Below are 22,716 nucleotides of genomic sequence, written 5' to 3'. Positions count from 1 at the left end.
AGAGACCGGGAGATGGAGAGAGAGGTTGCCTGCTGCTGCAGAACGCAGATGTGCTTCAGGTGGGAGGTCTATAGCTATAGCAAATTGGCTCCCTATTTAAAAATAAGGTGGAGAACAAGCTGTGGAGGAAAAATACTGACGTTTTTGTATAGTTACAGCCAACTAGCGCAAAAATAATATTGCAATATTGTCAAAACGATATGATATATCGTCTAAAATAATATCCCAATATATAACTGTATCTATCCCCCCTAATCACTACGGTGTATGTTCCTTAAGGTTCTTTCTCATGTGCTTTCTTTTTGTGTGCTTCTGTGTCTCTTCAGTAGTGTGAAAATGTAAGATAACATTTTCTAGAAGATACTTTACTCTGGCCTAGCGGTAGGAGTAGTTTGGACAGGCCTGATTGACTCTGCTTCATTGTTGACGTGTTTTGTGTGTTGTTTTGATTTGGTAGGGTGGTTTCGTCATTGTGTTGTGTTGCTGAGTGAGTTTATCACCCAGACAGACAGAGCTATCTCCTCATCTCATACCCTCTTCGCTCTCGCAGTGCAGTGGCATGCCACAGAAAGCCTATTCCACATCTTAGATATCACATGTGGTTTATTTTACTTTATAAACACCGTTATTGAAGATCTCCTTCTCTCTCTTCTCGCTCTCTTCATTTCTCTCTCTCTCTCTTTCCCTTATTCCCTCCCCACTCCTCCTCTCTATCACTTGTTTTCTCTTTCTCTCTCTCTCTCTCTAGCTATAGTGTGATGCAGGGTTTGTGTGGCCTGTACTCATATCCAGCTAAAAGGAGAAAGCAAAGCTAGCTGAGCAGGGAAATACATTTTGTCACTGATTGACTACAGCAGGTAATTGACTACAGCAGATAAAGTCATGGGTAATGGGGTCTTATCTTGTCAGGAACATGTAATCATCACATCACTGTCTCTCTACATACTGTATCTCTCTCTCTTCATACTCTCTCTCTAGCTCTACTGTGATATATTCTGAGTCGGGAAGTATGATGAAAACGTATCCCTATTGTCACTGATTGACTCCAGAAGTTATGGCAGATAAAGTAATGGATAATTAGGAACATGTAATCACAGAACCTAGGTCAAACCCTGGTGCATCCTCTCTTGCCATATCTCTCTCTTCATACTCTCCTCTCTCCCCCTCTCGCTGTCTCCTCTCTCTCTCTGTCTGGCCATGCTCCAAGGCCCTGGCTACAGAGCAGTATATAGGTCAGTCCTTGGTGGCTGTGTAGTTGCTGTGGTCACTATTCTTACAGAGTAAGTGTGTGTCTCTGTACGGGACAGACACTCAGGAAAAAATGTGCATGAACACGAGTCGTCTCTCATTGAATGTCATAGACTTTATTTGAAGAATCCGCATTGTTGTTCACTCACTGAAGGGGCGTAGACTTCGGCTACCGACTTCGGCTTGCCCGAACAGACGAAGAAACGTTACTGAAGTCCAAAACAAACAAAAATGTCACTAAATATTGCGAACAGTTTCCTCTGGGAAGTCTGCGGACACCTTAACCCCTCCCTTGATCTGTTCCTGACATACCCCTTCTGGTTCCTCCCCCATCTCTCCTCCCCTTATCTCTAATACCCCTCCTTTTCCCCTCCCCTCCACCTTAGAACAGTCTGGACAGGAGTAGGAAGAAGTTGCCCCTAGATACTGATCTAAGGTCAGTCTTGCACTTTCGCTAACGAATCACTACAGTTCATATTGAGGGAGGGTACAACTGGTCCTAGATCAGTGCCTATGGGCCACGTCTACCTTTCCATCTGGTGATGAGTAGTAGACACCTGGATATGATGACCTCTGACCTTATAATGAGAGGAAATGGAGAGCCGGCACTCGATTAGAGGAGAGAGAACAGAGAGGTAGGGAGGGGTGAAGAGAGGGGGGAGAGATGCTGAGTTGCAGAGTTAACTGCTAAGTAGATATAAGCGGTGAAAATCAATTAAGACAGTATATGTCACTTTGATTGCTACGGATTTGGGACGTTAATGAATCCTGATAAAGCAGTAGGACCCTGTAGCCACCAGTGACCTCGTCCCCAGGATAATTGCTAGGAAATATATCAGAGAGAGAGAGCCGGCTGCTGGCCGAGACCCTTCAGTGATCCAGCGTGTGACTGTATTCCTGTAATGTAGATATAACCCCAGCCATCAGGCTCTATTCTCGGTCTCTGTCCTCACAGCAGATGAACATCTCATGACACCCGGCGAATAATTGCCAGCTAATTTAATAGACAATGAACATGACACTATCCACTCTCTCCCCCTCTCTCTCTTTCTCTCCCTTGGGTTCTTAATCTAATATACCTTGTAATGCAATTCCAGCTTTCAGCCACCATCATCTGAAACCTAAGGCCTATAGTGTCAACAGGGGCAACTAGCAGCAAAGCACTCTGTTCCATCTATGTTTAGAATCTCAGGTCCAGTGTAACAGCTCGTTGAGCAGCTCCTAGCTGTGAGATAGAGGACAATGGCCTAGACTAGCCTATTGTGGATAAGATGGAGTAACAAAAGCTGAATAGCAAATCAAACTGTTAGTCCTTCATTTGGACTCATTTTAGTAGTCATCTTGCTGTAACAGTGGCTCTTTTCTTCTCTCTGGGTCTGGCCTTAAATGGGGTCAACCACAGGTTAAAATGCAAGTAGCACACAGCCTGAGATAGGGGTATGGCTTGGTAACAGGAGAAGGGTCTATAATGTTATTCCTTCAGTGCCTTCAGAAAGTATTCACACCCCTTGACTTTTTCCACATTTTGTTGGGTTACAGCCTGAATTTAGCATGGATTAAATTGAGATTTTGTGTCACTGATCTACACACAGTACCCCATAATGTCACAGGTGAATTGTATTTTCCGAATGTTTTACAAATGAATAATAAAGTAAAAGCTGAAATGTCTTGAGCCAATAAGTATTCAACCCCTTTGCTATGGCATGCCTAAATAGGCTCAGGATGAAAGTCATATAATAAGTTGCATGGATTCACTCTGTGTGCAGTAATAGTGGTTACGGTAACATTATTTTTAAATGACTACCCCATCTTTGTACCCCACACATACTATTATTTGTATGGTCCCTCAGTCTAGCAGTGAATTTCAAGCACAGATTCAACCACAAAGACCAGGAAGGTTTTTCCAATGGTTCGCAAAGATTGGCACCTATTGGTAGATGGGTAAAGAAAAAACACCTCAGGAATTTCACCAAGAGGCCAATAGTGATTTTAAAATAGTTATAGAGTTTAATGGCTGTGAGAGGAGATAACTGAGGATGGATCAACATTGTAGTTACTCCACAATACTAAACCTGCATGACAGAGTGAAATAAGGAAGCCTGTACAAGAAGAAAAGTATTCCAAAACATGTAACCTATTTGCAATAAGGCACTAAAGTAATACTGTAAAAAGTGTAGCAAATAAATAATGTTTTTGTACTGAATACAAAGCGTTATGTTTGGGGCAAATCCAACACAACACATCACTGAGTACCACTCTTCATATTTTCAAGCATGGTGGACCAATTTGTAAGTCGCTCTGGATAAGAGCGTCTGCTAAATGACTTAAATGTAAATGTAAATGTGGTGGCTGCGTCAAGTTATGAGTATGTTTGTCATCAGCAAAGCGTAGGGAGGTTTTTAGGATAAAAAGAAATGTAATAGAGCTACGTACAGGCAAAATCCTAGAGGAAAATCTGATTTAGTCTGCTTTCCAACATACACTAGGAGATAAATTCACCTTTCAGCAGGACAATAACCTAAAACATGAGGCCGAATTTACACTGGAGTTGCTTACCAAGACGACATTGAATGTTCCTAAGTGGCCTAGTTGCAGTTTTGACTTCAATCAGCTTTAATATCTATGACAAGACTTGACAATGGCTGTCTAGCAATGATCAACCAACTTGACAGAGCTTAAAGAATTTAAAAAAGAATAATGGGCAAATATTGTACAATATTTGTGAAAATCTTTTAGCTAAAGCCTCTTTGGGCTAGGGGGCAGTATTTTCACATCCGGATGAAAAGCGTGCCCAAAGTAAACTGCCTGTTTCTCAGGCCCAGAAGCTAGGATATGCATATAATTGGTAGATTTAGATAGAAAACTGTAAAGTTTCTGAAACTGTTAAAATCATGTTTGTGAGTATAACAAAACTTATTTGGCAGGCGAAACCCCGAGGACAAACCATCCAGGATTTTGTTTTTTGAGATCACTGTGTTTTCAATTGGTTTTCTATGGGGAACTGGATTTATAAGGCACCTGGTTGCAGTTCCTATGGCTTCCACTAGATGTCAACAGTCTTTAGAAATTGGTTGATGTCTTTCCTTTGAGAAATGAAGAAGTAGCCCTTTCCTTTCTGAGTGTCAAGCCAAGTGTACTTTGTTTGGTGTGCGCGACCTGGAACTCGCTCAACTTTCATTTTATCTGCTATTGAACACAGTATATTCTGTCTTAAATTTTATCTATTATTTACGTTTTAAAATACCTAAAGTTGGATTAGGAAAGTTGTTTGAAATGTTTGGATCAAGTTTAAAGTAAACTTATTAGATACTTTATAGTCATGTTGGGCGAGTTGGAACCGGTGTATTTTCTGAATCAAACGCGCCAAATAAATTGACATTTTGGGGATATAACGAAGGAATTTATCGAACAAAAGGACCATTTGTGATGTTTCTGGGACATATTGGAGTGCCAACAGAAGAAGAATTTTTGACTTTCGTGTTGCACCTCCCTGGTTGAAAAATGTTTGTCATGCATTTGTATGTGGGGTGCTGTCCTCAGATAATCGCATGGTTTGCTTTCGCCGTAAGCCTTTTTGAAATCTGACACTGGCTGGATTAACAAGAAGTTAATCTTTAAACCGATGTATAACACTTTGGCGCGCTGCAATTTCACTGAGTGTTGTCAAATCGATCCCGCTAACGGGATTGGCGCGTGAAGGGATCCATAAGTAGTTAGACTTACCCCAAAACAGCTGTAATCACTGCCAAAGGTGATTCTAACATCTATTGACTTTGAATACTTGAAATCTATTGGCGTTGAATACTGAAATCAAAATAGTGTTTTATTTTCCATTAAAAAAATATATATATTTGCACTTTTCTACCACTCTGACATTAAAGATTATTGTGTGTAGATTGTTGACAAAAAAAAATTATTCACACTTTGTAACAACTAAATCTGGAAAAAGTCAAAGGGTGTGAATTCTTTCTGAAGGCACTGAAGTTATGTACATATCTACCTCACTTACCTCGTTGTCACGGCCGTCGTAGTAAGTGGACCAAGGCGCAGCGGGTTGAGTGCTCATTTTCACTTTTATTGTGAACACTTAAATAAACAAAACAATAAATCGAGATAAACAGCTGCCTCCAATTGAAGGCCCCAATCCCAATTACCTAAACATAGAAATAGAATGACTAGACAGAACATAGAAATACACTAACATAGAACATAGACCAAAACCCCGGAATACATAAATCTAACACCCCTCTACATAAACACACACCCCGAACCACATAAAACAAATACCCCTGCCACGTCCTGACCAAACTACAATAACCAATAACCCCTATACTGGTCAGGACGTGACACTCGTACCCCTGCACATCGACTCAGAACTGGTACCCTGTCTATATAGCCAAGTTATCGTTACTTATTGGCACATGTTTTACTTTTCTATTATTTCTCTATGTTCTTTCTCTTTGCATTGTTGGGAAGGGCCCATAAGTAAGCATTACACTGTTGGTCTACACCTGTTGTTTACAAAGCATGTGACAAATAACATTTGATTGGATTTGATTTGGAATAGGGTGTCATGATTGTATTTCATGATCGCTCTGGAAGAATTGAATGATTCCCTATTCCTGTAGTAAGGATAAATAGATGTCTGTTCCTGTGTTGTAATCCCACCTGTTCCAGTGCTGTCGAATGGATGTTATTCCCTGTTAGCCCCCCTCCTCTCATCCTGGGGTGAAAGGAGTCTTTTGTGTCTCTACCTGCTTGCCGCTCTCCTCTCCTCACAACTACGGTTGAGTGACTGACTGGCTAAGTGAGAGAGTAATAATCCCTGTTAGCTCACACTTGACTTTGGGGTTTTAGTGTAGGAGAGGAAGAAGAGGGAAAGATGCAGGTGTCGAGTGGGATTTTTCTGGGACAGCTGTGTGTGTTTTTGTGTACGTGTGTCTGAGTTATGACATGAAGTGAATTTCGCTAGTCCAGGGCCGCAGAGTTGCGGATAGACAGAATATGGCAGGGTATGCTTTTGGACACTACCCCTGGCAGCCTCAGAAGAGGAGTAGTGGCCAGAAGCTCTCCTCCTCGTCTCTCCATTCATCTCCTCTACTCTATTACTGTCAGTGTGTCTGGAAGCACTCAGTGAAAGCCCCTCTCATCTCCCCAGACATATTTATTCTCAGGTATGTCCATGGCTGTGCACTCCAAGTGGCACCCTATTCCCTATATAGTGCACTACCTTTGACTAGATCCCTATGGGCCCTGGTCAACAGTATTGCACTATAAAGAGTAAAGGGTGCCATTTGAGGCGCAATCCGTGTGTCTGTCTCCAGGCCAGAGCAGATCAAAGCTGCGGCCAGACGTACATAAACACTAATCCTGTTAGATAAAGGGTTCTGGGTGTAGAGTCCACTGGGCCTGCTGGACAGACAGGGACCGATAAAGGTAGGGAGCGCTAGTGAAGGGGGAAGAGAGGGAAGGAGGACGGGATGAGCTAAGATATGTAGCAGTCTATCTCTCCCTTCACTTGAATGGACTGCCAGTGGAGGAATTACAGTTGACGCTGACAACTCTCTGCTGACTTTGCACAATTCATTCCTGGTGAAGTGGAATATGAGCGAGAGCAGCGGTGTGGATGGGAAGCATATAGGCAGTGTCCCAAATGGCACCCTATTCCCTATGTTGTGCAATATATAGGAACAGGCGCGCCATTTGGGATGCAGCCCATAGTCCAAAAACTGATAGATGAGCTGCAGATTTTTCCTAGTTGTCTAACTTCAGGTCTGGGGTCTGTAAACCTGCCAGGGTTTCTCAGTGAACCCAGTCACTCTACACATTCCTGTACAGTTAACCATTGATCCCGTAACACGGTTTCATTTAAAGGGCCACTGGTCAGACTCACGGCCAAGGTTCCGACTATCTGTGCCTGACATGTGGCCTATATTGAAACACGAACGTGCTATCATCATGATAAAGTCACATCCTTGTTGTCTGCCGACAGAGAGGTTAGAGCTCTAGTGGTGACAGTTGGTAATGGCATTACAATGATATGTCTGTCGACAGAGAGGTTAGAGCTCTAGTGGTGACAGTTGGTAATGGCATTACAACGATATGTCTGCCGACAGAGAGGTTAGCGCTCTAGTGGTGACAGTTGGTAATGGCATTACAATGATATGTCTGTCGACAGAGAGGTTAGAGCTCTAGTGGTGACAGTTGGTAATGGCATTACAATGATATGTCTGTCGACAGAGAGGTTAGAGCTCTAGTGGTGACAGTTGGTAATGGCATTACAATGATATGTCTGTCGACAGAGAGGTTAGAGCTCTAGTGGTGACAGTTGGTAATGGCATTACAATAATATGTCTGTCGACAGAGAGGTTAGAGCTCTAGTGGTGACAGTTGGTAATGGCATTACAATGATATGTCTGTCGACAGAGAGGTCAGAGCTCTAGTGGTGACAGTTGGTAATGACATTACAATGATATGCCGTGGTGTCATTATCTCCTGTCCTCCACTGATTGATGCCTGTGGCAGTTGTTTGGGAGACGTGATTGATGTGTGTAGGGAGAGACAGATGCACATATGTCTGTCTGTCTCAGGGAGGTCCCAGTCATCCCCAATCATCTGCAGTGATTATCTCTGTCAGCTACAGTTTCGTTGTTTCCCTGCTCTCCTTTCCTCTCCGCGCATAATATACATCCGCTTGACAACCACTAAGAACCTTTCCTTCACTTCCTCATTTAATCTATTCATTTCCCTAACCTATCATCTCATGTCATGCATATTGAATTCCTGAGGAATAGATGGATAGATTCTAGTGTGATTGTCGTTCCGTTCTGTCGGTCTGTAGGATATACTGTAATGGTCATTATGGTAGAGACGACGAGAGAGGGGGTGAATTCCCCGTTCTTCTTACTATCACACAGACAGCAGGATGTCTGTCAGCATGTATTGTAGGCTGCTGATATGTGATCCTACATCCCAGTCTGTCTGTTTGCTCACACTGTGTGAGAGAAACTGTTCTACAGGACCCAATGGTTAGTGTGTGTTGAGAAAGCCAAACACTGTTAGTGAATGTGTGGGATTGACTCTACAGTCAAACAACCTGTTGGTTTGCTCTGTACCTGATAGGCCAGGGGCGGTTAGGTGTGCCACAGGGAAGGAGGAAGCTGATATCTCTCTAGACACCTATTGGTCGAGGTTTGGAGTCATTGTTGTGATTCAAATATTTGAATGTTCGGAGAGAGAGAGGGGTCGGTTGGTCGCTTTGCGGTGTTTTCTCAGCACCTGCTAAATAGGGCTCAGTTTTCACTGGTTTTCATTGGTCGCTGTACCTTTAAAATGTTATTGCGCAATAAAAGATGGTTGCCAGTAAAATAAAATAAGAAACACTGACATCTAGTATGTCTGTTGTTATAATTGTTGGCTTTCTTCAAGGATTAAACACTATTCCTTGTATTACCATCCTACTTGACTGTGGTAAATGTCAAAAGGATTTAAATAATCACATTTCCACTGCAAACAAGCCAATGCAGGGAAGGATTGGTCTTTGTGTGGAATGCAGGGGTTGTCCTTTCCTTCTTTCCCCTGTCATAGTGATTTAGGAGCGGAACGTACCACTCTCTTCCTGCTGTAGGGGGGGTCTGAATCCCCCCTCTGTCTCACACGGTTGGGGTTGACAGGTTTGCGAGGAGAACCTGTCGACTGTAGTACAGATGAGATGTCTGGTGTTTGTTTTACCACCCTCTCTCTGCTTCTTCCGTTATCTGTGAAAACACTGCTGTTGTTGTCGGATAGAGTGGGTGGTCACCAGGGTTGTGCTCCGCTTCATTGTTTTATTCAGTCTATTGAATTGAAAATCACCTGTTGTTTCTATGAGGATTTTTCAATTCATTACGAACGTTTAAACATGCTTCCTAAATTGTGAGTTGAAAAATGATTTACCCCCCCATCATGATGGCCACACTCTGTCAGTCACAGACCACAGATAGTGACAGTAGTGTCATCGATCTCCAGAATGGGTGGGTGGGGAAGTTAGTGATATAGACGAGGGTGTTGTTGTCACTCACTGTGACAGCTGGGGACCTTGGTGGAATGTCCCAGTGTCCAGCTCCATCCCGAGTGGCGCAGCGGTCTAAGGCACTGCATCTCAGTGCAAGAGGCGTCACTACAGTCCCTGGTTTGAATCCAGGCTGCACCACATCCGGCCGTGATCGGGAGTCCCATAGGGCGGCGCACAATTGGCCCAGCGTCGTCCCGTGTTTGGCCGGGGTAGGCCGTCATTGTAAATAAGAATTTGTTCTTAACTGACTTGCTGAGTTAAATAAAAAATCTAATCATAGATGGCTAGGCCTGTAAACTACAGAGACTGGCTCGTGTCATGCTTATCACTGTCTCACAGTCTGTTAACAGCCTTAGCACCTCCTGCCTCATAAACAAGATGCACTGATGCAAGGTGAGTTTTGAGTTTCTCCCACTTATGGTTAGGATTTGGGGAGTTGTTGCTGACTAGACCTGTGTCTATGGAAAACAGATTGCAGTTTGCTTCATTTTATTAATCCAATAAACACAATTCAATCATCGTATATATGATTAATTCACTGTTAGAGCTCGGCAGTATACTGTCTGGACTCTTAGCTGCGATGACTAATAAAACAATGAGTGATACGCCGTGAGTTTTATTGTTTGGATAATATACTTGTTTATTTACTTTAGCATGGCTATATCAGTCTCATATCATCTTAATGGTTATTACTAGTTCATAAATGCTTGGCATATCGTAATTGTAACACACACTGAATATTAAAGAAAACTGTAGCACACTGTTGATCTTGATGCTTCCAACAAATGTAATTGATCTTATTTCACCAATGTTTCAGACTCAATAGACCTTCATCAGAGTATTTCACTCACTCAGATATACATGTAATCGGCATCTTTGTAATGTAGTGTGTGGTGTTTTATATCACTATGGGGTGGGTCCTGTCATCTCCCATGTCACTCTGCAGTGCTGTTTACCCTCCGAGAGCTCCTGTTTCCATGGTGTCTGAATGTGACACGCCCTGGGATGACTGGCGGTGATCTGCCCAGGGACACCCTGTGTGTATATGTGTGTGTTGCCCTCTCATTGACCCGGAATAGAACAGCTGGGGAGGATGTAAATAGCATTTCTCTTGGGATGCCACGGGACAGAGAGGAAAAAGATGTCACTCCTGGAAAACTCCCTGTATTTAACCTCGTTCTCCCCTGTTAATGGCCTGTTGTCAACCCTCATTCCCTCAGCATTGTGTGTGGGGAACAGTATGGGGTTCAGTGGATCTATGTAGTAACTTACTTAGAGAGTCAGGACTGTGTGCTTGTACTTCATGGCCAATAAAGTAGGCCTTTTCCTGGTTAGTTTACTCAGTGAGTGAATAGCTTAGATTGCCTTTTGAGTACCCTGAGAATAGGTGATGAAACATTTGTCAAGTACATCATTCAGCCCACAATCGGGATGGTTTGAGCTGCACTCTCAACAGCGAAGGGTTTAGAGTGCTACTGTTGTCTTAAGCTGAGTGCCAACAGCTACTGTCTGGACCTACTGCATTGCTGCTTAATGTTAACACTGAACAGGTGACTGGAACCTCTTACACCTGTGTGTGTGTGTGTGTGTGTGTGTGTGTGTGTGTGTGTGTGTGTGTGTGTGTGTGTGTGTGTGTGTGTGTGTGTGTGTGTGTGTGTGTGTGTGCGTGTGCACGTTTGCACGCGTTTGTCCGACCATCCCTGCTTGCATATGTGTTTGTGTTTCAACTAGCTTCTGGACCACCATGTGTACTGACTGTGTTGCACGGACAGACAGGCAGAGGGGACAGGTGGGGAGTAGACAACTTGGGTAGACTACTCTGTGATGGATGTCTAATGTAACAGATACTCTCAGTGTTAGTAGAGCAACGTCTCTCTACGGTGAACCAAGGGAACGTGTGTGAGAGAGAGTTTGTGTGTGTATGACCACATGGGGGGGGGGGGGGCTTTTGTGTGTTCTTCTCTACAAGTATATGTGGTGACTGTGGGTGTAGCAGAGTGGAAAACATGGGTCGTCTTGCTCTTCTTTGTCTGATAATGATGACACACTGAGCAACACTTTAGTGAAGAGGGAGAGGAGGAGGAGGCTGTGAGGAGACAACGGTATCAACACCCTATCTGATAAACAGTGTGAGGTAGTCTGATGGACAGAGGCACTGACGGGGGAGGGAGAAGAGAGGGGATATAGGAAGGTGGGAGGCAGGGCTAGAGAGGGGTGTAGGGGTCCTGAGAAATGACCTAATTTGGGGGAAGAGTGACTGACAAGGCACCTGCCGCTCAGCCGTTCTTCTCACGCACACATACACATTGACTCAACAAGACTCCTGCAACCCGATCGGCCACTCAGAGAAGTTTCAACAGTATTTCAACTGCTGCAGCCACCTGTTGGCAACTATCCTCCTACATCCCAGAAACCACAGTATTAGAGCCCTGTAGACTCTCTCTGTATGCTTGGTGTTGAACAAATAGCCTAGCCCTATAGACTTTGTATGGATCAGTTAAGAGTTAGCAGTTTTGAGCGTCAGCTCTCTTCCTACAACCCAGCGTTATAACGAATGGGCCTAGGTCTATGGGCTCTACACGGAGTATACCAAACGTTAGGAGCAACTTCCTAATATTGAGTTGCATCCCTTTGCCCTCAGAACAGCCTCAATTCGTCTGGGCATGGACTCTACAAGTTGTCGAAAGCTTTCCACAGGGATGCTGGTCCATGTTGATTCCAATGCTTCCCACAGTTGTGTCAAGTTGGCTGGATGTCCTTTGGGTGGTGGACCATTCTTGATACACACAGGAAACTATTGAGCATGAAAAACCCAGCAGCATTGCAGTTCTTGACACAAACCGGTGTGTCTGGCATCTGCTACTACACCCTGTTCAAAGACACTTCAGCTTTTGTCTTGCCCATTCACCCTCTGAACGGCACACACACACAATCCATATCTCAATTGTCTGAAGATTCAAAGATTCTTTTGTACACTCAGTGTATGTGATATATGGGTTAGAAGAACTGAGCAGTTTTCAGTTGTTCCACAAGTTGAAATGAGATCAGAGTTTTTAATTACTTAGGAGTGGCTTTGAATCAGGTGGAATCACAACGAGACCTACTGACACCTAGTTAATTCAATCTACCGTATTAGATAGAGAACCGTGGCATAACAAACAAGTGCAGCTGCTAAGCTCTGCACAGAGAGAGAATGCTGGCAGAGACTCAGGACACTAGAAGCCAGTCCTTCCCAAGTCTCACTGTAACATAATATTTGTCAGGAAATCGCTGTGAGCAGCAGACGTCTCCTGTTGGAAGTGTTAGTGTTCACACTCTTGGGTCTGCGTCCCAAATTGCTCTATATTCCCTCTCAAGTGCTGTACTTCTGTCCAGAGCCACATGGGCCTTGGTCTAAAGTCGTACACTATATAGGGAATAGGGTGCCATTTTGAATGCGCCCTAGATCTCCTCTGAGAAGGATCCATTAGGATTGAGATATTTACAGTAGGTAATTAAAGTGTGTTTCTGGACAAGAGGGAGGGAAATGCTGACATTTTGCTGTCATTGACAGGACAGGTTATTTATTCAAATTATTATATGTGTCATGACTTCCGCCGAAGTCGGTCCCTCTCCTTGTTCGGGCGGCGGTCGACGTCACCAGCCTTCTAGCCACCGCCGATCCACTTTTCATTTTCCATTTGTTTTGTCTTTGTTTTACACACCTGATTTCAATCCCACAAGTTTCATTTTTTAACCCTCTGTTCCCCCATGGGTTTTTGTGAGTGATTGTTTATTGTATATTTGGTCTGTCATGGTGTGCGTGTATTTGGTACTTTGTATATTTGACATTTTGAGTAAAAGTACGTTGATTACTCATATCTGCTGTCCTGCGCCTGACTCTCTACACCAGCTACACATAGGTCCCGTTACAGAATCACTCACCTGAAGAATGGAGTCAGCAGGAGCAGACCCTCCCAGTTCCAGTGGAGGAGCGCGTTCAGCAGCACTCGACCATGTTGCAACGTCTGGACACTACCATGGATGGCGTGCTGCAGACTATGGATCGTTTGGAGAAAGGAGGAGGTTTTTCAGCGCCTCCACCAGCCCCACTACAACAGGTTCCACTGTCCACCCCTCTTTCCCCTGGTCCCAAGGGGATTCGACTCGCGCTCCCGAGGGAGTATGATGGGACGGCTGCCGGATGCCAGGGTTTTCTACTACAACTGGAGCTCTACCTGGCGACCGTCCACCCGGCTTTTTTGGGGAGTGAGAGTGTGTCTGCCCTCGTCTCCTGCCTCTCAAGCAAAGCCCTGGAGTGGGCCAACGCCGTATGGTGTGAGGGAGATGCGGCGTTGGATCATTACGCAGAGTTCACCCGCCGCTTTCGGCCAGTGTTCGACCACCCGCCTGAGGGTCGAACGGCGGGTGAACGTCTGTTCCACCTGAGGCAGGGGACGAGGAGCGCGCAGGATTTTCGCCTTGGATATCCGGACCCTGGCCGCCAGCGCGGGATAGAACGACAAGGCCCTGATCGATCACTACAGGTGCAGTCTGTGCGAGGACGTCCATCGGGAGTTGGCCTGCCGAGACACCACCCTCACATTGGACCAGCTGGTGGACCTGTCCATCCGGCTGGACAACCTGCTGACTGCCCGCGAACGTCCGGATCGGGACCTGTCAGTTCCATCCCCCAGCACCTCCGCTCCGACGCCCATGGAGTTGGGAGGTGCTGCACTTAGGGCGACCGGAGGAGGGGCCATTCCCTGCACCATCTGTGGCCACAGAGGGTACACTGCTGGTTGGTGCTGAAGGGGTTCCTCAGGGAGTCGAGGCAGCAGGCAGGGCACTATCGTGTCACCCCAGGTAAGTCGGCACCAGGCTCACCCAGAGCCCCCTGTTGCTCACATGTATGTGTTTATTTCATTTCCTGAGTTTTCCCCGCATTCCCAGCATAATGCACTAGTAGATTCAGGCGCTGCTGGGAATTCTATTGACCGTTCATTTGCTCATAGTTTAGGGATTCCCCTTGTTCCTGTGGATATGCCTTTCCCTGTGCATGCCCTAGATAGTCGACCATTAGGGTCAGGGCTGATTAGGGAGGCCACCGCTCCACTTGACACGGTTACGCAGGAGGGTCTTGAGGAGAGAATCGGTCTCCTCCTTATTGATTCTCCTGTGTTTGCCGTGGTGCTGGGCCTGGTTGGCCTATCGTGACCCCACTATTTCATGGCAACAGAGGGCTCTCAAGGGGTGGTCACGAGAGTGCTCAGGGAGGTGTGTGGGGGTTTCCATCGGTGCGACTACGGTGGAAAGTCCAGACCAGGTCTCCCCCGTGCACTTCCCCTCAGAATATGCCGATTTGGCTCTCGCCTTCTGTAAGAAGAGGTCGACTAAATTACCACCTCATCGACGGGGGGATTGTGCGATAAATCTCCTGGTAGACGCAGCACTTCCCAGGAGTCACGTGTATCCTCTGTCACAGGAGGAGACTGTGGCTATGGAAACATATGTCTCCGAATCCCTGAGTCAGGGATACATTCAGCCCTCCATTTCACCTGCCTCCTCGAGTTTATTTTTTGTGAAGAAGGAGGATGGGGGTCTGCGCCCGTGTATTGACTATCGAGGGATCAATCAGATCACTGTGAGGTACAGCTACCTGCTGCCTCTCATCGCCAGTGCGATCGAGTCAATGCACGGGGCGCGCTTCTTCACAAAATTGGATCTCAGGAGCGCTTACAACCTGGTGCGTATCCGGGAGGGGGACAAGTGGAAGACGGCATTTAGTATCACCTCAGGGCACCGCAATCTGGAGTACATCCGGGCGGCAAGGAGACTGAACCCTCGCCAGGCAAGGTGGGCTATGTTCTTTACCGCTTTTTGTTTTCACCCTATCCTACAGACCAGGTTCCCAGAACGCTAAGGCAGACGCACTATCCCGGATGTATGACACAGAGGAGCGGTCCATGGATCACACTCCCATACTTCCGGCCTCTTGCCTGGTGGCACCGGTGGTGTGGGAGCTGGACGCGGATATCGAGCGGGCGTTATGCACTGACGCCACTCCCCCCCAGTGTCCAGCTGGGCGCCTGTACTTTACATCTGCTGTCCGCAATCGTTTGATGTATTGGGCCCATACGTCATCCTGCTCTAGTCATCCTGGCATCCTGGCCTTAGCAGGAAGTACTGGTGGCCCACCTTGGCCAAGGATGTGAGGGTTTATTTTTCCTCCTGCTCGGTGTGCACCCAGTGCAAGGCTCTGCCGGAAGCTGGGTCCGCGGTTTGTGGGGCCATTTAAAGTCCTGAGGAGACTGAACGAGGTATGCTACAGGTTACAGCTTCCCCCAGATTATCGTATTAATCCCTCGTTCCATGTGTCTCTCCTCAGGCCGGTGGTGGCTGGTCCACTCCAGGAAGCTGCGGTGCGGGAGGTTCCTCCGCCCTCTCTGGACATCGAGGGGGCCCCGGCATATGCTGTTCGAGCTATCCTGGACTCGAGGCATCGGGCGAGGGGCCTTCAGTACCTTGTGGAGTGGGAGGGATACGGTCCGGAGGAGAGATGCTGGGTGCCGGTGGAGGACGTCCTGGACCCTTCGTTGCTGCGGGATTTCCACCGTCTCCATCCGGATCGCCCTGCGCCTCATCCTCCGGGTCGTCCCCGAGGTCGGTGTCGGCGCACTGCTGGAGCCGCGCGTCAAGGGGGGGTACTGTCACGACATCTGCCGAAGTCGGTCCCTCTCCTTGTTCGGGCGGTGTTCGGCGTCACCGGCCTTCTAGCCACCGCCGATCCACTTTTCATTTTCCATTTGTTTTTGTCTTTGTTTTACACACCTGATTTCAATCCCACAATTACTGTTTAATTTTTTATGAAAGGGGAACAACCCTCTGTTCCCCCATGGGTTTTTGTGAGTGATTGTTTATTGTATTTTCGGTCTGTCATGGTGTGCGTGTATTTGTTACTTTGTATATTTGACATTTTAAGTAAAAGTACATTGATTACTCATATCTGCTGTCCTGCGCCTGACTCTCTACACCAGCTACACATAGGTCCCGTTACAATATGCCTACCAGTGACTCTGTCTAGTTGATTTAATGTCTTTGATCGGGCCAGTTTTAACAAAATGGGCTCATTCATGAACTATTCAATAAAGTTTAACACCAATTTTCATGTGTTTAGTGTGGTTGAACTGTGGTTGACTCTACTACTCATCTTAGATGAGGATCACCTCTGTATTCTACAAAATGCTAAACAAATCTTAACAAAGCTTCATGGCTTCAATTATGTCCAGTCGTTCCGATCTGTCTTTTAACTGTTGCTCTGCTCTGTAGTTCATCCATTTAACCCTCCTTCTCGCTCTCCTCCCCCCCCCAGATGGTGTCCATCGGGTCACAGCCCTGTGCACCCTGCGGGTCACCATAATCACAGACGACATGTTGACCAACAGCATCACAGTGCGCCTGGAGAACATGTCTCAGGAGCGCTTCCTCTCCCCTCTGCTGTCCCTCTTCCTGGAGGGCGTGGCAGCCGTGCTCTCCACCAGGTAATTTGTCTGCTCCTTCTTACGGTCCCAGAAAACCTGGTTGGAAGATTCTCAGTATCAGGAGGGAATAATAACACTCGGAACCAGGATTTCTGTCTAACCTGGGAATTTTGGGGAAAGTTATTAAAGTGTTGTAACCTTAGCTTCTGCTCCATGGAGGTCCGTGTAGCATTCTGTTGCTGCTACAGCACTTCTGCTCCGTATGATCATAAGATTCTCTACTCTCCACCAGCCGCCAGGCCGTCTTTGTGTTCAACATTCAGAACGACACAGATGTTCGCGGCGCCATCCTCAACGTGACCTTCTCGGCGCTGCAGCCAGGGGGTCCCCCAGGGAGGTACTTCCCCTCCGAGGAGCTGCAGGAGCAGATCTATCTGAACCGCACCCTGCTCCGACTAATATCATCACAACAGGTAACTTACTCACAACAGGTTCTTTGAATGAATCGCAAATTGACCCCTGCCTACCCCATAGCCACTCCTGTACAACTGGGTCATGTACAGTTGGCACCAAATTGAAGAAAATGGTCAGGGAGGTACTATCTGAACTTGTCCAATAATAAATGTTTGTTGTTTTGAAAAGTTTAGCAACGGTGTGCCGTAATGAACACGACTCAGGTTTTCCCAATCTAAGTCAGCCACTGATTTGAAGGAAGGACCGAAAACCAGCAATCTCTGTTGCCCATTTCATTTTCTGGATTTGAGCAATTCCCTAATGAATTGTATCCGTTCCAGGTGCTTCCCTTCGACGACAACATCTGCCTGAGGGAGCCGTGTGAGAACTATATGAAGTGTGTGTCTGTGCTGAAGTTCGACAGCTCCCCGCCCTTCATCTCCTCCGACACGGTGCTGTTCCGGCCCATCCACCCCATCAACGGTCTACGCTGCCGCTGTCCTGCAGGCTTTACCGGGGACTACTGTGAGACGGAGATAGACCTCTGCTACTCAGGACCCTGCAGGAACAATGGGAAGTGTCGCAGCCGAGAAGGAGGCTATACATGCGAGTGTCAGGAAGACTTCACTGGTGAGTGACTCCACTCAGTGAAGGAGTTGTTTTTGTACTGTATTATTCTTTGCTAGCCTGTTCCCTGACCTGTTGTGCTGTCTTGCAAATGGTGCGAAAATGGCCATAGTAGTTGACAACGTAGCACAAAATGTTCTGGGACCAGGCTAATACTTTCCTAGGTCTTTAAGAGATTTAAATTGTATGTAGGTACTGTCTAGTAAGTCACCCCAGCCACCATCAGAGTGTAGCTTCCAGTTTGGGTGATGCACACATTTCATGGCAGTAATTTTGGCTGCAGATCAACTCTGGTGTTGGCCAGCAGCAGGATGCACCAACCCACTGATGATCTATCAACTACAAATGACCCCTTTACTAAATGGTCTGTCTCAATGTGATTTATGTTTGAGATGAGGCTGGAATGCTGTCTAGCTGGCAGCCCCAGGTACACTCTATAGTAGGCCCTACTCCTGTCTTTGTGTCTGAGTGATGGTCGAGGGGTGGAGCTATCAGATGCACTCAGGACGTTTTCATGGAGTTTGTAGGTTTTTATTTATTTATTTAATTTAATGTTTAGTTGACCTGCTAGGCAAATCAGTTAAGAACAAATTCGTATTTCTAATGACGGTTTACCCCGGCCAACCCTAACTCGGACGACACTGGGCCAATTGTGCGCCGTCCTATGGGACTCCCAATCACAGCCGGTTGGGATACAGCCTGGATCGAACCAGGGTCTGTAGCACTGAGATGCAGTGCCTTAGACCGCTGCGCCACTCGGGTGCCCTAGCAGGTCAACTGAACGGGAGCTTTCATCTGATAGTGATACCACATCTCTCTATCTCTCTGTCCCTACAATGGGGCCCGGTAGAATATAATAACAGCCCCACCACTCCTTCCCTCCTTCACTTCCTTATCAGCTGTAATTACCTCATTATACCACACTCCACCCTTCTCCTCCTCCAATGGGGGGTCTAGTCTTTGAAGGTCACAGTTCGACCTCAGCTAGTTAGGAGCCATTATGTGGCCGATGACAGCGGGGCCTACTGTGTCCGCCTTGGGTTTCCACATTATTCCCACATTATAGGGAAACAGATCCTCCTAATTCTCCTCGGAAAATGGATTATACCACAGAGAGAAGAGTCATTACCAGGGTCCAGACAGGGTCCTGCGCCCCCCCCCCTCCATCCCACGCATACCTGGCTGTTCCCCTCGCCTCCTAGACAGATCTTGGTGGGATGATGGTTGACACAACACTGGAGCTGGAGTTGACGGCGATGGTTGGCGGCCATCTTAGATAAGGAAACTGATGGACTCGAAGATGGCCTGAAAACTTGAGCCAGTCAGCCAGTTTCCTGTGGTCTCATAGACAGTCTGTCAGTGGGAAACTGAGCTGTGTGTCTGTGGTGGTGATGTGATTTCCAGACCAGTAGTTAGTGTCTCTAACCCTAATTTGCTCCTGGGGCGCCGTACTACAATGGCTGACCCTGTAAAACAACACATTTCACAGCACCTATCTGGTGTATGTGACAATTATTATTATTATTATTAGATTCTCCATGAGAACCATTCAGCAGAGCAATATAGAAACAGTGACGTCTGTTCAGTGTCTTCAGTCTCTCAGAAATGGGAAATGGGAATGCACTCTATGAATATGACTTTTTGCGTGTCTGACCGGGTGGGTATATCACTCTCTCCCTCCTCCCCTCTCTCCCCAGGTGAGCACTGTGAGGTGAACGCCCGGTCGGGGCGGTGTGTCCCGGGGGTGTGTAAGAATGGGGGGAAATGTGTGGACCTGTTGGTAGGGGGGTTCATGTGCCAGTGTCCCCCGGGAGAGTACGAGAAGCCTTACTGCGAGATGACCACCAGGTCTTTCCCTGGTCAGTCCTTTATCACCTTCAGAGGACTACGACAGAGGTTCCACTTTACTGTCTCATTCATGTGAGTACTTGGAAACTATCTACTCTCTCTCTCTCTCCCTCCCTCTCTGTATCTCTCCCCATCTACGGTGCCTTTGGAAAGTGTCCAGACCCCTTGACTTTTTCCACATTACAGCCTTATTCTAAAATGAATTCCATAAATAACAAACCTCAGCAATTTACACACAATAAATAAATTACACTCGAAATTGAGCTCAGGTGCATCCTGCTTCCGTTGATCATGTGTTAACAGAGCGACATGTCTACTGTACATGTTTGCACGTGTGTAGTCAACTGTATTTTGGGTACAGGGAAGGTTGCACAAACAAACACACACTTCGCTCAGTTCGGTATACCAGTTCAGTGGGGCATGTAGAGACATCTTTATTGTGTCGGAGCTCACACAAAAACGCTTACATTAAACACATGGGAGTGTGTGTGTGTGTGTGTGTGTTCACACTCTTATCTGTTGAAACAGCCGTAGAGGAAAATGATCTATAACACCTTTCATAGTCAAGGCAGGAACACAGAAATGGGAATGCAGATCAAGTTCTTTGTCTCTCAAACAGCCCATAAATTTAGTAAACTACATTCTATGTGGCAGCCCTATGTGGCTCTGATCAAAACTAGTGCACTTGCACAATAGTGTAAATATTGTGTCAGATCTGTTGCTAGTCCCATTTGAAGTTCTGGGAGGGGTGAGGATCATAAAAGTGGGTTGATGTGAAAAGCAGAGTGTGTGTCGGTGAGAAGCGGTAGAACAGGGTGAAAACAGGAAGAGTCCTGTGATGAGGTACTCTTATCACTGTTTTCTTTTATCGGCTGTGTCTTCCTGCCCCCCTGCTCCCCTCCGCACCTCCCACTGCCATGCTGGCATCTGGTGTCTGACTCTTGTGCCCTCTGTGCCTCTCATAGCACACATGCAGGCAGACACACACACACACACACACACACACACACACACACACACACACACACACACACACACACACACAATTTAAAATGGGAGTCATAAATGCCATAGCCATTGGTTTTGCAGGGAGATAATATTTGTGGTTCTCTAGAAGTGTAGAAGCTGATATAATGCCTGGAGTTGTATAGGAACTTTTATTTAGACCATTTCTCTGCTGAGCCGAGAACGTGCAGAATAATCCAGTCACTGAGATCTAAATGGGCAGAAACAATTTCTCTCAAACATGCATGCATTGTCATGCAGACACAGACAAACACACGCTTACACTAGACTAGAGGATGTACTGTTGGTGCTGTAGTCACACACACACACACACACACACACACACACACACACACACACACACACACACACACACATACATACATACAGTGGCTTGCGAAAGTATTCACCCCCTTGGCATTTTTCCTATTTTGTTGCATTACAACCTGGAATTAAAATTGATTTTTGGGGAGTTTGTATCATTTGATTTACACAACATGCCTACCACTTTGAAGACGCAAAATATTTTTTATTGTAAAACAGACAAGTAATAAGACCAAAAAAAACTGAAAACTTGATCGTGCAAAACTATTCATCCCCCCAAAGTCAATACTTTGCAGAGCCACCTTTCGCAGCAATTACAGATGCAAGTCTCTTGGGGTATGTCTCTATAAGCTTGGCACATCTAGCCACTGGGATTTTTGCCCATTCTTCAAGGCAAAACTGCTCCAGCTCCTTCAAGTTGGATGGGTTCTACTGGTGTACAGCAATCTTTGTCATACCACAGATTCTCAATTGGATTGAGGTCTGGGCTTTGACTAGGCCATTCCAAGACATTTAAATGTTTCCCCTTAAACCACTAGTGTTGCTTTAGCAGTATAATTAGGCTCATTGTCTTGCTGAAAGGTGAATCTCCGTCCCAGTCTCAAATCTCTGGAAGACTGAAACAGGTTTCCCTCAAGAATTTCCCTTAATTTAGCACCATTCATCATTACTTCAATTCTGACCAGTTTCCCATTCCATGCCAATGAAAAACATCCCCACAGCATAATGCTGCCACCACCATGCTTCACTGTAGGGATAGTGTTCTCGGAGTGATGAGAGGTGTTGGGTTTGCGCCAGACATAGCCTTTTCCTTGATGGCCAAAAAGTTCATTTTTGGTCTCATCTGACTAGAGTAGCTTCTTTCATATGTTTCCCACATTCCTTTTGGCGAACACCAAACGTGTTTGCTTATTTTTTTTCTTATACTTTAAGCAATGGCTTTTTATCTGGTCACTCTTCCTTAAAGCCCAGCTCTGTGGAGTGTATGGCTTAAAGTGGTCCTATGGACAGATACTCCAAACTCTGCTGTGGAGCTTTGCAGCTCCTTCAGGGTTATCTTTGGTCTCTTTGTTGCCTCTCTGATTAATGCCCTCCTTGCCTGGTCCGTGAGTTTTGGTGGGTGACCCTCTCTTGGCAGGTTTGTTGTGGTGCCATATTCTTTACATTTTTTAATAATGGATTTAATGGTGCTCCGTGGGATGTTTAAAGATTCAGATATTTTTTTATAATCCAACCCTGATCTGTACTTCTCCACAACTTTTTTCCCTGACCTGTTTGGAGAGCTCCTTGGTCTTCATGGTGCCGCTTGCTTGGTGGTTCCCCTTGCTTAGTGGTGTTGCAGACTCAGGGGCTTTTCAGAACAGGTGTATATATACTGAGATCATGTGACATGACACTTAGATTGCACACAGGTGTACTTTATTATGTAACTTCTGAAGGTAATTGGTTGCACCAGATCTTATTTAGGGGCTTCATAGCAAAGGGGGTGAATACATATGCACGCACCACTTCTGTGCTTTTAATTGTTTTTAATTTTTTTGAAACAAGTAATTTTTTTCATTTCACTTCACCGATTTGGACTGTTTTGTTCATGTCCATTACATGAAATCCAAATAAAAATCTATTTAAATTACAGGTTGTAATGCAACAAAATAGGAAAAATGCCAAGGGGGATGAATACTTTTCCAAGGCACTGTA

General features: G+C 46.0%; 1 protein-coding gene across 4 annotated transcripts in view; it reads left to right on the top strand.

The window, feature by feature from the left end:
• The window catches only part of celsr1a (cadherin EGF LAG seven-pass G-type receptor 1a), a 138,554-nt gene that overhangs the window by 49,790 nt on the left and 66,048 nt on the right, over nt 1–22,716 (top strand). For all 4 annotated transcript variants that reach the window (XM_045699674.1, XM_045699671.1, XM_045699672.1 and 1 more), the window contains exons 2-5: nt 16,653–16,821; nt 17,054–17,234; nt 17,556–17,844; nt 19,539–19,761. In XM_045699674.1, coding sequence (XP_045555630.1) covers nt 16,653–16,821; nt 17,054–17,234; nt 17,556–17,844; nt 19,539–19,761 — 862 coding nt within the window. The remainder of the gene's footprint in view (nt 1–16,652; nt 16,822–17,053; nt 17,235–17,555; nt 17,845–19,538; nt 19,762–22,716) is intronic.

This window comes from Salmo salar, chromosome ssa17, assembly GCF_905237065.1.
Source record: "Salmo salar chromosome ssa17, Ssal_v3.1, whole genome shotgun sequence".
Lineage (NCBI taxonomy): Eukaryota > Metazoa > Chordata > Actinopteri > Salmoniformes > Salmonidae > Salmo > Salmo salar.
Note: the sequence above shows the minus strand (reverse complement) of the source record. Positions and strands in the feature narration are given on the sequence as shown.